Genomic DNA, 15,375 nt, shown 5'->3' with positions numbered 1-15,375 from the left:
CCTCTAACCAACAAACACCGTCTGTTGAACTTACAAAAAAACGAATGAACTAACCAATCACATGAACAAAGAGACAAAAGAACTTAAAAAATACTGGTATCTCTACCCACTTTTTGGAGATCTTGATTCAACCAGCCTGGGATGAGATCCCACACATCTATACTTTTCAAAACTCTCCAAACTGCTTGTGATGGCCAGAAGTGCTGGATAGGACTTGAACTCAGGCTGACTTTTTACCTCACTGCTAAACTCTCATCACCTCTTATTTCCTTACCAACCAAATCACTCATGTCTACCCACTTGCACTCTATCTCTGTATGTTCTTCCGAAGGAAATTAGAAGCCCTTCGATTACCAGCTGCTCCTCCATGATTGCCACCCAAGTCCCTTCTGCCCTCCTCCCCTCTCCTGGCCACATGGGACACTAAGGTTTGGCTGCTCACGTGACTGCTTGTCCTTCTCTTTCTTTACCTAATCTCATCCACTGCAGTGCCACAAGGCTTTCATGCTGCTGCTGATGGCCAGCCATATGGCCAGGCTGGACCTGACCTCCTGCCTATCACCCAGGGTTGTGAAATTTATGATTTATAAAATAACAAAATGTGTGCAACAAGACCACCTTACATTTTATCTATAAAAAATACGTTGTTCTATTGAAGTTATTCCAAGGTACTGAGATGGGGGAAGACTGAGGTGAGTGGTAAGTGGGACAGAGCTAATCCGATCACAGAGGTGTGGCAGACACACCTAAGGCGGCCCTATAATTCCCATCTCCTAGGATCCAGGTCTTCGTGTAATTCGCTGAATGTGGGCAAGGCAAGTGAAAGGATTTTACAGATGTGATTAAGGTCCCTAATCAGTTGACTAAGTTAAAGCAGATCAGGCTGCTTGGGCCTGAGCTAATCAGATGAGCCCTCCAAGAAGACCTAGGCTTCTCTGAGACAAGAGACCTCACATGGCAGAAACAGTCTGCCATTGTCCATGAAGCAGCAAATTGCTATGAATTCTACAGCCATAAGAAAGTGAATTCTGTCTAGTCTGAGGGAACTTAGAAGCGGATCCTTCCCTACTTGAGCTTCCAGATGAGAACACAGAACCATTGCCACCTTGATTTAAGTTTAGTGCTACACTCCTAACCCACACATATGGGTTGTTTGTAATAGTTTATTCCTCAGCAGATTGCACAGATGTCCTGTTGAAAGCTGAAATCCTACATCTTGGCTACCCCTAATTTGGGCTCACGTGGTCACTGACCTAAAGCTACTTATACTTATGGCAGTGAGAAGAGCACACGAGACAGGCATCAGTAAGACAGGAGCCATGTGGGCTCATGACCTCCAGTGGCCCTGGCATCGAGCAGAGGAAGAACACAGTGTTCTTCTACACGCTAATGGTTAGGTTTTCAAATTTGGCAAAAGGAAAATGTCATTGTTGTAGAATATGCTATCGATCAAATCAATAGTTTGTATACTGAAGATGGAGTAAGTTTCTTTTTGTGATTGGAGTCAATCTCTTTTGTTGTAACAACAAAGGTAATTGCAGAACCCGGGGCTTTCCTGAGGATAATGTTCACTCTGAGGGAGGGGGGTCAATATTCAGAGACATTTTATCATCTTGACTTGCAATATGATTCTAACCAGTTGGTCAGTGAAACACGGGTTTTGTTCAAAGATGCAATGATCTTATGAGGGAGATTTTATGAGAGTAACACAATATCTCAAGTACACACAGAACTCTTAATAGGACACAGAAGACCTCATTCAGAAGTCGTCCAAGCCTAAAATGTGGTACCAAATAAGTCATTGCTGGAGAAATATGTGGTTTAGTGTTACCTTCTTCCCTGTGTTAAAATTTCAAGCTTTGAAGTAAGCCACAGCTAAAAACGCTTACAGTCCATGTTTGAGATAAGAAACAGTTCCCCTTCCGATAATAGGAAAAGGAAAAGGCATGGTAGGAAGGCATATAGGGTCTGATGTTACTCATCCTTATGAATGGTGCTGGTAAGTTAAGGGATAATGACAATAGCAGGGAAAGTGACTCTTCTGGAAAGTGAATCATCTAAAGAAATGGGAGATTTGATTCCTGCAGTATCAGAGCTGGGGGAGATGTTTACAGGCTAATTTTACCATTTGTCCTATGATCCAAGTTCAGAGATATGAAGATGATGAAATCATCTGCCAATTAAATGGAGAAGGGATTAAAACCACACTCAAGAAATTCTGACATTCTACTGTACTTATCGTCTGTCGTTTCCTCCATTAACACCTCTGAAAAGTACAGAATTCTTGGGACTTTGTCACTGTAGTTGTTTAGAATTGTTTCCATGCAAGTTCAGCTGCATTATACGATAGAATACAACTGTCCGTATGCCGGATGTTAATGATTTAACAAAAAGAAGCTCTGGACTAACTGTATGCTCAGCCTTAGCTCCCACATAATTTACTTCCTTGGTGACAAACCACTGACACACGGGCCACACTTAATCCTTCACCATGCCTGTCACCGGCCTCCCTTCTGGAGTTTTAGGAAGTTGCTCATTTTACAGATGGGGAAACCAAGGTCCAGCAAGGGCTAAACTCCACCCCATGTTGGGCCCAGATCCAGCTTCCGCTCGCATGTGCTGATTGAGAGCTTTAAGCACTTACTAGCGAGTCTGGCAGACAGAGGAGGAAAATCTGATTGGCTTGGGCTTCCTTGTCGGATGGCTAGAAGCCAAAGTTGGATCTAATGCACTCAATCTGGGAAACAGAAAACAAAATATTAATTGCCTGGCAGTGTAAGAGTGGGGGAGGTTGTTTCCTAATTAAGTTTTAGACTCGGCTTGCTACAGATGCTGCCAGTAAGTGGACTGAGAAGTACAGTAAGTTCTCCTTTGAAGGGCACTTCTTCCACTTTAAGGATGGGAGGCAGTGGTTAGAAGTGTGGGGACTACCTAAGTCTAATTCCTGGCTCAGTAACTTTGCAACTAGGTGGCATAGGGCAAGTTATCTAATTTCTCTAAGTTTCATTTTCCTGATCCGTAAAATGGGGAGAATACTGGTACATTACATGATTGTTAGGACTAAATGAAAAAGTCACTAAGAAAACTACATGCTCCATGAGGTTAGCCATGAGTACACTGCAATTAATAACGAGAAAAACCCTCGTCCTACATGATAGAATAGTGAATTATTTGAAATACACTTAACCTTTTGAAATTTAAGTTTGCCAAATTAAAGAATGAAACATTTCTGTTAAAAGTGTACTATTAATGAAAAAAAAAAGTGTCCGAAGTATAGCATTAAATTCAAATATAGCAGTATATACTAGGGATAAGTTTCTGAAATATTAGTCCTCCTTCTTGCTCTTCCCCCCACAAAAAACCACCTTGGTAATAAACACTAAGCACAGGTGCAAATACTGTATTCCCTATTTTTTAAAGAGACAGAATGTGTGTGGGGGTATGAGTGTGTGTGACATATATATATATTTTTTACATCTGCCCTCCAGACAGATTTATTTTTCCTTTGGTCTTTTGCAAAAGAAAGATATCCAACACATCCTCAAATACCTTTAGAGCTGCATCACAGTAACTGGTCATGAACATGATCTTGAATTACTAGGAAAGGCAGGCAGAAAAATGGATTATAAATATTTCTAACTATATCGAATTACAAGATACCACAGGACATGAGTAGCCCTTTTGCTTAAAACAAAACAAAACGATCCCCCCCCCCCCCGAACCCAACCAAACAACCAACCTACTCATCCCATCAAAAAAACCCACATTCTCCAAGAACTCTGGAAGCTTAGTGAACTACAACATCAACACTAGTTTCCTCACAAAACCAAGATAGGGTGGTACTGCCCAGTGGGGGGCCAGCGCAAAACCAAACTGTTCTTAAAGGTGAAAGGTAAGTCTCTCATCACTTGAAAGGTTTTGAAAAGCACTGGAAAAATGTGTGTGCAAGTAACTGAAATGCCACCTGTGAGACAGTTACAACCACCAAAATAAGGAAGGACTTAGTTTTCTATTTTACTTCGAAAGGAACAAATCAATTGGTCACCAGTCTTTGATAAGGTCTGGGTTTGCCACATCTCCAGAAACTGTACAAATGGATAGTTCTTTTGTTTTACTTAAATTATTTATAACATGTATATCACATAAGGCAAGTTCACTTCATGCTTTACTTAGTAAAATGGAAAAAAAAGCTTTCTCCAAAATTGGCACTAAAGTTAAGTTCTTAATAGCAAGGAGATACATCACTATAAGCAGAATGAACACAGTCATAATACATATCAAATCAAAATTATTTCCTTTATATCATCAGCAATGAGTTAACTCCAGAGGTAGTATGGCAGAAACGAGCATGGATCCTATCAGGTCACAACCGATGAAGAAATTAAATTTATTTTTCTCTGTGGTTTTGACCATAAATTGCTTTACACATTTAGGACCTGAATAAAAACCACTCTCAGCAGAAATCTTGGCCCATTAATTCAACTGACATATCAATTTTACAACTTTCAGGACTGCAGATATAAAAAATGTAAAGTATAAAATTATGTAAGTTTGAAATGGTTTTAATCATATTCATTAAAAATATTTACATTTCCCGGTACTTACTTGACAAAACCCCCTTGCAATATAATTCTACTCTAAACTTTTATTTATAAAATGAGGCTCATTTATGAGATTTCAGTGAATGTTATACTGCAAATTACTTACATTCCGTAAACTATTTTAAGAACTTTTCATATCAAAGGTAGTTTATATTGGATTATCTGAAACCCAATAGTGCCCACAGATGAGCTTCTTACAAATCTTTTCATTAATGCTTGGAAAGCACTGTGAAAATGAAAAGTGCTGTTAAGTGCTATCGTCTCCCTTAAATTCTCACTTACGCTGTGTGCACATTGTGAAATAAACACATATGCAGCATGTCCATGTTTTGATATGTATTTTTATTTCCCTGCAGTTTTCACTTATCAAGAACAAGTAACAGGGAAAGTTGTCTGAACTAGTGCATAAACAAACATTCTGAAACACCACTACACGTATCTAATTTACAAGAACCGTATAAAAAAAGTCACTAAAACACTACACTATGAAGGTGTCCAACGCTTACAGTCAGACTTTTTCCAACCCGTTACTTGCCTTGTAGCCACAGGAAAACTCTCCAAAATTGAAAAGACAGTCTTGCCACAACCCTCCCCCCCTCCCAACACCTGGGATGGCTCGATATCTAGACTTCCAATAATTATTGCAATGATATGATGCAATACATACCTGGTAAAATATCCTTTATGTGGTGTGTTACAGTTTTAAAGCCAGTTAAAATATGCAGTCTTCAGATAAAATGTAATCCTTGAAAAATTTTCTTATCTGCACAGTTTAAATGTGCTAGATGCATAATTTTTCCTAGTCCGTTTTTCCTGTGTAATTATTTTTTATAAACTGGTATTATAAATAGAAATATACATTCAAAATATATGGAAAAGTGAGTTACTACATTAAATTTGCATGTATCGATCCATCCCTTTCCCCTGCACAGTAATAGAAAATACTATTTTGCCTTGAACTTCATATTTGACAGTGAAATGCCACTAGTATTTACCAAAAAGTCCATCTAGTCAAATTGTGAAACAAAATGAACCAAGTGAAAACTTTACAGTTTCTTTAGAAAAAAATTACAAGAATTTCATTTCCTAGCTATGAATCTTTAACTTTTTAGACACAAAGTTGGATTTATTTTTACAAGATACAAAATGTAAACATGGCAAAATAAATAGTTAAAACAAGTGATGCAGGATCCCATTTCATGCTCATGATCCCATTAAAGAATTATTTTTTAAAATCCATTCAGTTGCAAATTCAAGTGCAAAAGCATGATGATGAATATCTACTATTCAAGTAACAGAAATAATATTGATGATACAAATAAACTATTTTACAAGGTAGTGATTTTCCCAATTTTACAAAATATACATCATATATCGATTTCATATCCGATATACTGTAGTCCATTTAGGTCCATTGTTACGCTCTGTGATCCACAGAGTGTCGCCTTTTGCATTCAGCTGGAATATGAATGACTGCACACCATCAGCACAGGTCAAAGCCACACGTTTTAGGTTATGTCACTTCCATAGCTACTGTTGTCTCTGCTATTCCATTTAAACCCAATCTTTCTGGTTCATGGTTCTCTCTATAATAAGGCAAAGAGTAAAATAAACATTAATACTCTCCAGAATATGATATTATCACTCAGTATTTACAGATACGGTTTTACGTAACTACAACTAAACATGTACTTCACAAGAACATTTCCTACTTTTACAATTGCTATACAGGAATGAGGAAAAGTTTTGTGTATCTAAGAAATTCTATTATTTCCTAATTACTTGATTATAATTGTTTACTTAGGAAACACAGTAATTTAACATAATATTTCGGGGGAAGCCAATGATAAACTACTTATGAAAATATGTAACACAGGACAATCCAAGTTTTTTACAATAGATGAAGCATATGATGCTCAAAAAGAATAATCATCAGGGGTGCCTGGGTGGCTCAGTCGGTTGAGCGTCCGACTTCGGCTCAGGTCATGATCTCACGGTCCGTGAGTTCAAGCCCCACGTTGGGCTCTGGGCTGACAGCTCAGAGCCTGGAGCCTGCTTCAGATTCTGTGTCTCCCTCTCTCTGACCCTCCCCCGTTCATGCTCTGTCTCTCTCTGTCTCAAAAATAAATAAACATTAAAAAAAAAATTAAAAAAAAAAAGAATGATCATCAGAAGCACAACAGTACTTAGATTACTTTCCACTACAGTTTAATTTTATAGGTTTAAGGTCATGCAGTAAGTTATTAACTCATGCACGTCAAGTTTTTTTCTGATTCGTTGCTCTCATGTACTAGTATCACAGAAATATAAAAACATACCCTGAAATACATGATCACAGATTTAGCTAATCCCTGAAGAGTCTCAATTTTAACATATACATAGAATAATTTACTTTCTTCTTATAATGTTGAAGAAAACACAAATTTTGATTTGAAAATTAAAGTTCTGACGTGGGAATCAGTAACAACTCTAACCTCCCCAACTGTCTAAGCTACAAAAAAACAGTAGAAGACTCAAGCTTCTAAAATATCCTTTGATTTATTTTTTGGGCTTGATGGTTCCCAATTTGATGTGCTTTTCCCCCTTGTTTTTTATGCTTCTGGTTGGCACGTAAACATCCCACTATTGACCTCAAACAAATAATCTAAGTCACAGAGCTTTACCCTGAGTAGAACTCAGTATGTGTTAAAAGCAAGTCAATCAACAGACATCTACTGCAGTAAAAAATGTCTTTTTCCTCCCATAGGACAGCCAGCAGAAAGGGACAGGATGGTACCAGAAATACACACACACACACACACACACACACACACACACACACACACCTTGCTATGCTGCTGATGGCACTGCTGGGAGTAACCTTTGGCACTCTGTCCATACTGGCAGCAACCGTGGCAAGTTTTAAGGCTGTTGGCGATGGTGCTGAAGTCCGTGTATTGATATGCACATTGACTGGAGAAACAACACTGACGTTATTGAGGTGCACTGCATTTGTCAGGCAGGAATTGTTCATGGGAAGTGTTTGAGGACTGCTTGTGCACAATGCTGGGATTAAGTGGTTTGTAGTGGTGTGGCCAACTGTCCTTACAAGTTGTACAGCTGAAATCCCTGGGCTGGATGATAAAGCCATATTGGTGGAGTATAACGTTTTAGAGGTTCCTGGAGGAGAAAAATAACATCATTTAATTCGTATCATGAGACATTAATTAAACTCTCAGAAAATCAGAGTTTAATAAAAATCCGTGCAAACATTTGTATTCTAATTACATACCAAATTAACTTTCCACATAATGGCCTCTCCAAAGAGAGTTCCTGATCACAACATACTTACCTGTTACAACCCAAAGACACATTTTTCTACTAGCCTGCATAAAAGTCTACATTTGGAAAGTAGGAAACAACAGGGCAGAGAGGTCCTCTCTGGAGGTTGAGACCATGTGGAAATGACAGTCGGATTCCATCACAATTCACGCATGCAAGGAATCAGTAAGGCGGGGTAATCAGGATCATGGGTGTATCTAAAAGCAAGTGGAAAAACCCTAGGGTCTGAGTAGTAGCTGAAGGCTTATAGGAACAGCAAGTCTTTGAGGACTCAGGGTGGTAAGAAGCAGACAAGGTTTCAGGGCGCCTGGGTGGCGCAGTCGGTTAAGCGTCCGACTTCAGCCAGGTCACGATCTCGCGGTCCGTGAGTTCGAGCCCCGCATCAGGCTCTGGGCTGATGGCTCAGAGCCTGGAGCCTGTTTCCGATTCTGTGTCTCCCTCTCTCTCTGCCCCTCCCCTGTTCAGGCTCTGTCTCTCTCTGTCCCAAAAATAAATAAACGTTGAAAAAAAAAAAAATTAAAAAAAAAAAAAAAAAGAAGCAGACAAGGTTTCAGAGTAATACTGTATTTCAAGAGGAGTCAGAGAAAGCAGTCCCATGAGTATGTGCCAGTGGGAAGGTAAACCCAATTTCAAACTTACTGACAGACCAACCTGGATTATATTTTGCCTATCAATGCATGGATAATTCCAGCGTGATGGTTAGCGATTAGCTCAGTATGTTTCCTAAGATGTGAGGCAACTGACAGTATGTGGATAAAACCAGGCAGGATGGAGAGTTACACAGGAAGGTATCTACTGGGAGCAGGAGGAAACAGGGAGCAGGCTCTCCGTTATTTCCAGAAAATATGCAGCTATTCAGCCACACCTATCCTCAGAAATTCTGGAGTCCTGACTTCTTGTACGATTTTTTCCCCTTGTATTTAAAACAAACACCATATCTCCAATCAGTAAGTTACAACCTCGAGCTAGTAAGTATCGCATGAAACCACAGGCTTACCTGAAGGCTGGACAACACCGTTTATGTTGTTGTGGCCAGTGTTCTGTTCCTTGGCTACCTCACTGCGACTTGGAACAGGTGCACTGACTACTGCAGATGCAGCAAAGTGGGCGCTGGCTGAGTCAAGTGTTTTAGACATACAGTCAGAGGTGCTTGAGCCCTATAAAATGAACAAAATTAAACTCTCAATTTTTCAAATGTGATTTCATGAATGTGAATATTAAGAAATGGGCAAACCCAAAAGGTGGTTTCCTTTTTCATCTTGAACAGGTGTAAGTGCTAAGATTAAGAGATCCAAGGCTCCACAGACTATTTTTGGCATTTTTAAGCAGGGAGTGACTAAAAATTGGGAAGCAACTATTTCTGAGAAAGAACTAGGGGATTAAAAAAACCTAAAACCTTTTATGCTCTATTAATTTTTCCAGTAAGTGTTAAAGAATGCCTTTAAAAATACTTGACAATCTAGATACTAGGGACAAAATGAAATTTAACCATCCTTTTTGTCACAATGTAAAAACATGTCTTGCCTAACTAACCTCGCAAGTAGGTTAGTTACCCGAGAGATTCAGAAAAAGCAAACAAAGGCAAGTTTAATGGCCATTCCTCTTGATTCTGCATGAAACAGGTCAGCCAATAGCTCCAGAATGCAGGCTAGTCCCAAATCCACCTGGATGCTAGAGGAGTGCTGAGGGCTCCTGGTGTCACTGAGATTTTCATGTTGCTGGATTCAGGATTTCCAAGGTCAGTGTATTTAGTGACCCTCTGAGAATGAACTGACCTACTATCAGCAGACGCTGGCCTGAGAGCTCACAGAATACAACAAAGATTGAGTTAACCTCAGTTATTACTTCAGAGTTACTTTTGGAATTATGAAGTAACAAAACTTAAGACCTAAAGTATTAGATTTATTTCTTTCAGATGGCTCAAATTTCAAAGAAACTTTTCAATTACACTTTTATTTTTAGTGGCTTAACAACAGAAATTTATTCTCATACAGTTTTGGATGCCACAACTTCAAAATAAGTGTTACAGGGCTCATATCAAGGTGTTTGCAGGGTTTCTTTCTTCCGGCAATTGCAATTTTAGAAAGTATTTTTGTTCTTAACCCCTAGTATATTCGTCTAATGGTGCCAATGGAAAACGTCACCTAGTGGCAATTTTTTTCTTCAGGGAAATGTGATTCAAAGAGGCAAGGGACTATGTTGTTTGGATTTAGTGGACAATTCAAGAAAATTACCTCCTAAGTCATGGGGCACACCCAAATGGCACTTAAAAACACAGTTTAGGAAGGGGTTAAGATTGGGGAAAAAAAGTTTTGGAGGCAGAGTAGGGGTGGGGATGATAATTCTAAGAGTATCTATCTAATTCCTTCCACAAATTCTCAATACCCCTCTAAAACAATGTGGTTTCTTTCCTAAATTACAAATACCATATTTGACTCTAGTATTCTCCTCATTAAATATACATTAGTTTATCAAGGTTATCTTTGACTTGACAAAATTGTACAAAACTATGTAATTAAAGAAGAAAAAGGAAACAACCACGATTAAAAGACAGGTTCACCTGTGCTTTTGGGTGCGTCTGTTGCGAGGAATGCTGAGATTGCTGTTTCTGCTGAAGCTGAGCAAGCTGCTGCCTTTGCATTTGAACTAACTGCTGTTGATGTGTCTGAAACTGCTCTTCTGTGATACCCCCTGTTACTGGCAAAGGACATTCAGTTCAGAAGTATGTTTTAAAGTACTTTGCACAACACAAATAGAATACAATATAAAATTATTGCACAATTAAGATAAAAAGCAAGTGCAAATCATACATCAGCAAGAAACTCAATAAAAAGCAAAAGTGGTTTATGTTAATATCCATGATCTTCTAAAATCACATGCCAAAAGAAGTTCCTACATGCAGTGTTTATACTGTACAAAATAGTCCTAATATGAGGATCCTATTACTTATTCAGACTTCATGTCTTTGGGATCATTCTTAGCTCTCTACATTGTGGAAGTATATAATGAGAAAACTGATTTATTAATACAAATAATAATGATGATGACTAAGTGATAGCCTTATTAAGAAAGCAGGACCATCTGCAGAACTATAAAGGATTCTTACTGCTGGTTCTCATCTAGGACATTTTCCCTGGTTACAAATCAGAGTAGAGGACAAAGGTATTCACCTTGCACAATCAGTAACTGTAGTTCAAGCCAAGAGATTTGATGCTAAAATAAGTCTTATCTATAGAAATATGGGTTAGAAATCAGAGAACTCTTCAGAAAACTAAAGACAGAATATATCCTCAGATGCAATCAAGGGGTGACCAACTGTGTTAACAGATTTCAAGTAAAAATGAGACATCTAAAACGTTTGTTTATAAGATTAGCCAAGAAAAAGTTATAAGAGGAAAGCATTTTTCTCAAAGAAATGTAAAAAATTTTCATTAATTTTCAAGTAAATCACTGATAAACTGACTTAGAGGACATAAGCTATTTCCATAGAAGTCAGTACATTATCAAAATCAAGAAGTATTAAATCAGATCAGAATACATGTACTACTAGAGTAAATTTGCTCTATTTTTCTTCATTGCTTTCTTTCCTCTCTCCTATCTCTTTCAGTCAATCAGTATTTACTATTTACGATGATGCAGAGTGCTACATTAAGAGTTAAGTGAATGCATGGCAAAATAAAAGGCAAAAGGAGGGTCCCAGCTATAAAGTCCAAAAGTGTAGTTGGCAAGAAAAGATACATATAAAGGAATAGCAACTAATATGAGCCAGCCTTTAAATGCAAGTGAGCAATCTCATCAATTGGACCTAAAGTCTCATTAACAGGACCTAAAGGAATTTAGCTAGAAGAGGACACAGCCTGAACCTAGGTTACTCTTGACTACTCCCCCAAGTTTTCCATTTACTACAAAGGAGAAATTTTAAAAAATGTGATGGTAAATTAGACATATAACAAGCTATGAATAAATACAGTCTATTTTCTATTAAAAGGGAGTTAGGGGGGCGCCTGGGTGGCGCAGTCGGTTAAGCGTCCGACTTCAGCCAGGTCACGATCTCGCGGTCCGGGAGTTCGAGCCCCGCGTCAGGCTCTGGGCTGATGGCTCAGAGCCTGGAGCCTGTTTCCGATTCTGTGTCTCCCTCTCTCTCTGCCCCTCCCCCGTTCATGCTCTGTCTCTCTCTGTCCCAAAAATAAATAAACGTTGGGAAAAAAAAAAAAAAAAAGGGAGTTAGGCCCCAGAGATGGACAAAACATTAAATATGCCTTTCTGTTCGACAACATTATCATTTAAAGTTTGTATTGGGCTATGAAGGAAAAAAAGTTCTTAGATAGCAATTTTATTTTTAGAAGATTCAAAGACCTGGGGCTATGATAGTGCGTACTCTAAAATTTTAATATTACCTGCATTTTTGAAGTATACATTAGTTATCTTACTGAATTACCAACAAAATCAAATGTTTTTCTTTGTTTGCACATGTTAAATTCACTGCAAGTGTTCTATTTTTAAATGTAAAAAACATTTTTAATTCTAAATTTACAATCTTCAAAATCAAATGAAAATGTGAAGTATTCATAAATTTCCAGTTGTTTGAAAACCTTGGGAAAGAGATGAAAAATAGTTTATTAGATAAAAGGCAGGAAGGAAAACTCTTAAGTTAAACCCAAATAAATATGTTTAATAAGTCTTATGTGTATAAAGGATTGTGCCAATTCAAATTAAATGAACTTGGTTGGAATCTGGTGTTAGCATGGTCTAGTCCCTCAAATCCAGTGTTAAGTTTATCTGGAGCTAAGTTTTTTGTTGTGGTGAAAAGGTGGGAGTCACAGTGATTAATTTTAAATGAGGAAGAAAATTAAGTGAATACAGTTTTAACAGCTACTTCAAAATTGAGAGAGAAATGAGAACAATGAGAATCTTCTTCTCTAAAATCTTTTAAGCCAGAAAATCATAAAATCTCACTAATTCAGAATAAGTATGTGCTTAAATTAGTAGAAAGAACAAATAGCATTCTTTTAATTAAAAAATTGCTTTTGGGGGCGTCTGGGTGGCTCAGTCGGTTGAGCACCCAACTTTGGCTCAGGTCATGACCTCATGGTTTGTGAGTTCGAGCCCTGCCTGCATCTGTCCTGCTCTGTGCTGACAGTTCAGAGCTTGAAGCCTGCTTTGGCTTCTGTGTCTCCCTTTCTCTCTCTGCCCATCCCCACTTGCACTCTGTCTGTCTCTCTCAAAAAGAAACAAACATTAAACATTTTTTTTCAAAAATTAAAAAAATTACTTTTGGTTGGTAGTCCATGAGTAACAAAGTGTTGCCAACTATAGATGGTTCTGCTTGTTTTTTATGAATGGATGATCATTTACGTATATATTAAAAAGGAATGCTGATAAAATTGCCTGTTTTGGGGTGGGGTTATATCTGTTTATTGCCCTGTCTTGTTGAGACCATTAATTTGCTCAGGAACCCCATCTTTTTTCCCCATCAGAAATGCATTAAGGGGCGCCTGGGTGGCTCAGCTGGTTGAGCGTCAGACTTCGGCTCAGGTCACTATCTCATGGTCTGTGAGTTCGAGCCCCGCGTCAGGCTCTGTGCTGACAGCTCGGAGCCTGGAGCCTGCTTCGGATTCTGTGTCTCCCTCTCTCTCTGCCCCTCCCCCGCTCATGCTCTAATAAACATTAAAAAAAAAAAAAGAAACGCATTAAAATCCTAACCAATCAAGGCTCAATCCAAATTATTCAAATTAATGGTCACTGTTTCCTAACCTTTTTAAACCCTGGCTGATTTTAATAATAAAAATGTCACCCCTGATCCCATTACTGGTTAAGAATTACTAATATAGGGGCGCCTGGGTGGCTCAGTCAGTTAAGCGTCCGACTTCGGCTCATGGTCTGTGAGTTTGAGCCCCGCGTCGGGCTCTGTGCTGACAGCTCAGAGCCTGGAGCCTGCTTCGGATTCTGTGTCTCTCTCTCTCTCTGCTCCTCCCCCCGTTCATGCTCTGTCTCTGTCTCAAAAATAAATAAACATTAAAAAAAAAGCATTAAAAAAAAAGAATTACTAATATAAACTCAATTTAACTCTATAATATGGATATGCCTTAAAAAATGACATTTATTTTTTTCTCCTTCCCGTTACTTCAAGCTCAGCATGTTATATCCATTCTTGACCTCTAGCTCTTTCTTTACTATAAAGTTCCTCATTCAGAATTTTCTAGAGCATTATTTCATATCATTTTCAACTCTTTAGACAAAAGGAGCAATTAGTAATCATGACACAGAATTGGAACACATACAAAACACCCTAACTGACCTCTTTCCTTTTGTTAGGTGGAAAGCAGTAAGAAATGTATGATTTTAATAGCACAGACACAATACTGAATTATCATTCTTAGAGTTGACCTAATGGTAGGTGGAGACAGGTGTTTGATGGAAAGTACCTTTCCTACTAATTATGTTTCCTTTCATAAATTACTTAAATATTTCCACAAGAAATTTATTTCTTATGTTGACTTACAATCATCAAGAGGCAAAAGTTAAAACAGGTCAGAAAAAGTCATAGTTATAGCGTGAAGAAGACTGTTTAGAAATTAGGGGCCCAGCTTTGAGGTGGGGGGCGGGGGGTGGTGGTGCGTGTAGTGGCAAAAGGGCAACTGGGAATATGCAAGAAAGAAGCCTTACCTGCTTCTCTTGCTTAGGGCCAAGCCAAGTTCTTTCTACTAGTTGCTTACACGTTGCTAGCTTAAAAGTAAAATTTATGCTGGTCATAATCTACCCTACCCCATGCCCTCCAATTCCTGCCAGTTTAAAAGTAACCACAAAACTGATTGTTTTGTGAAGGTAGCAATATTTCCTTAAAATCCAGATGGATGGAAGTGTCTTTTTACCTGAGTAACTTCCAAATTTCTGTAGTTAACACATGCTGATAGGTATACATATTACTGAATTTTCCTCATTATATATGCAAATATGTCATTCTATACATTAGTGGCATACCTGCATTTCTAAATATTTTGTGTATATAACCAAAACTCTGTTTTTCAGTAAAGCCCCTAACCTTCCTGGCTATCTTCTTTATACCTGGCTTATTACCTATCTTAGATTTATCAGTTGCTTTATTTACCAGATGAATCCATGTAGTTTTTGTGAGAATACTTGTTACCATCCTTGGAATGTTGATTTTACTTTCAAAAGTCCTAGGTATTCTTCATGTCATCTTTCACCTTTCAAGGATGTGATTCCTATATGGCGGTCTGCTAGGTTGACCCCTTATCAGCTTTCCCTCCCGTATTTTGACAGATCCACTAAAAATATACTCAAGGTATCTCCCCTAGACTTTATGCTGGTTTCTTAACCTTGGGCCCACAGAGATATTCTTCAGTATGTGTGAAATCTTTACAAGTATTTGCTAACTTTGTATAGTTTTGTTGATTAAAAAGAAAAATCTAATAGGAATACATTCTGGAAC

General features: G+C 38.3%; 1 protein-coding gene across 3 annotated transcripts in view; it reads right to left on the bottom strand.

The window, feature by feature from the left end:
* Nucleotides 1-4,147: 4,147 nt before the first annotated feature.
* The window catches only part of EPC2 (enhancer of polycomb homolog 2), a 121,097-nt gene continuing 109,869 nt past the window's right edge, over nucleotides 4,148-15,375 (bottom strand). Inside the window, exons 11-14 of one of the 3 annotated variants that reach the window (XM_006935275.5) lie at nucleotides 10,483-10,613; nucleotides 8,920-9,079; nucleotides 7,427-7,760; nucleotides 4,148-6,187 (exon numbers count right to left, since the gene is read on the bottom strand). In XM_006935275.5, the coding sequence (XP_006935337.1) occupies nucleotides 6,115-6,187; nucleotides 7,427-7,760; nucleotides 8,920-9,079; nucleotides 10,483-10,613 (698 nt within the window). In that variant the 3' untranslated portion in view covers nucleotides 4,148-6,114. Of the gene's footprint in view, nucleotides 6,188-7,426; nucleotides 7,761-8,919; nucleotides 9,080-10,482; nucleotides 10,620-15,375 lie in introns of all 3 variants that reach the window. The other 2 variants (XM_006935276.5, XM_003990752.6) reach the window with 2 other exon arrangements.

Source organism: Felis catus, chromosome C1 (assembly GCF_018350175.1).
Source record: "Felis catus isolate Fca126 chromosome C1, F.catus_Fca126_mat1.0, whole genome shotgun sequence".
NCBI classification, from domain to species: domain Eukaryota; kingdom Metazoa; phylum Chordata; class Mammalia; order Carnivora; family Felidae; genus Felis; species Felis catus.
Note: the sequence above shows the minus strand (reverse complement) of the source record. Positions and strands in the feature narration are given on the sequence as shown.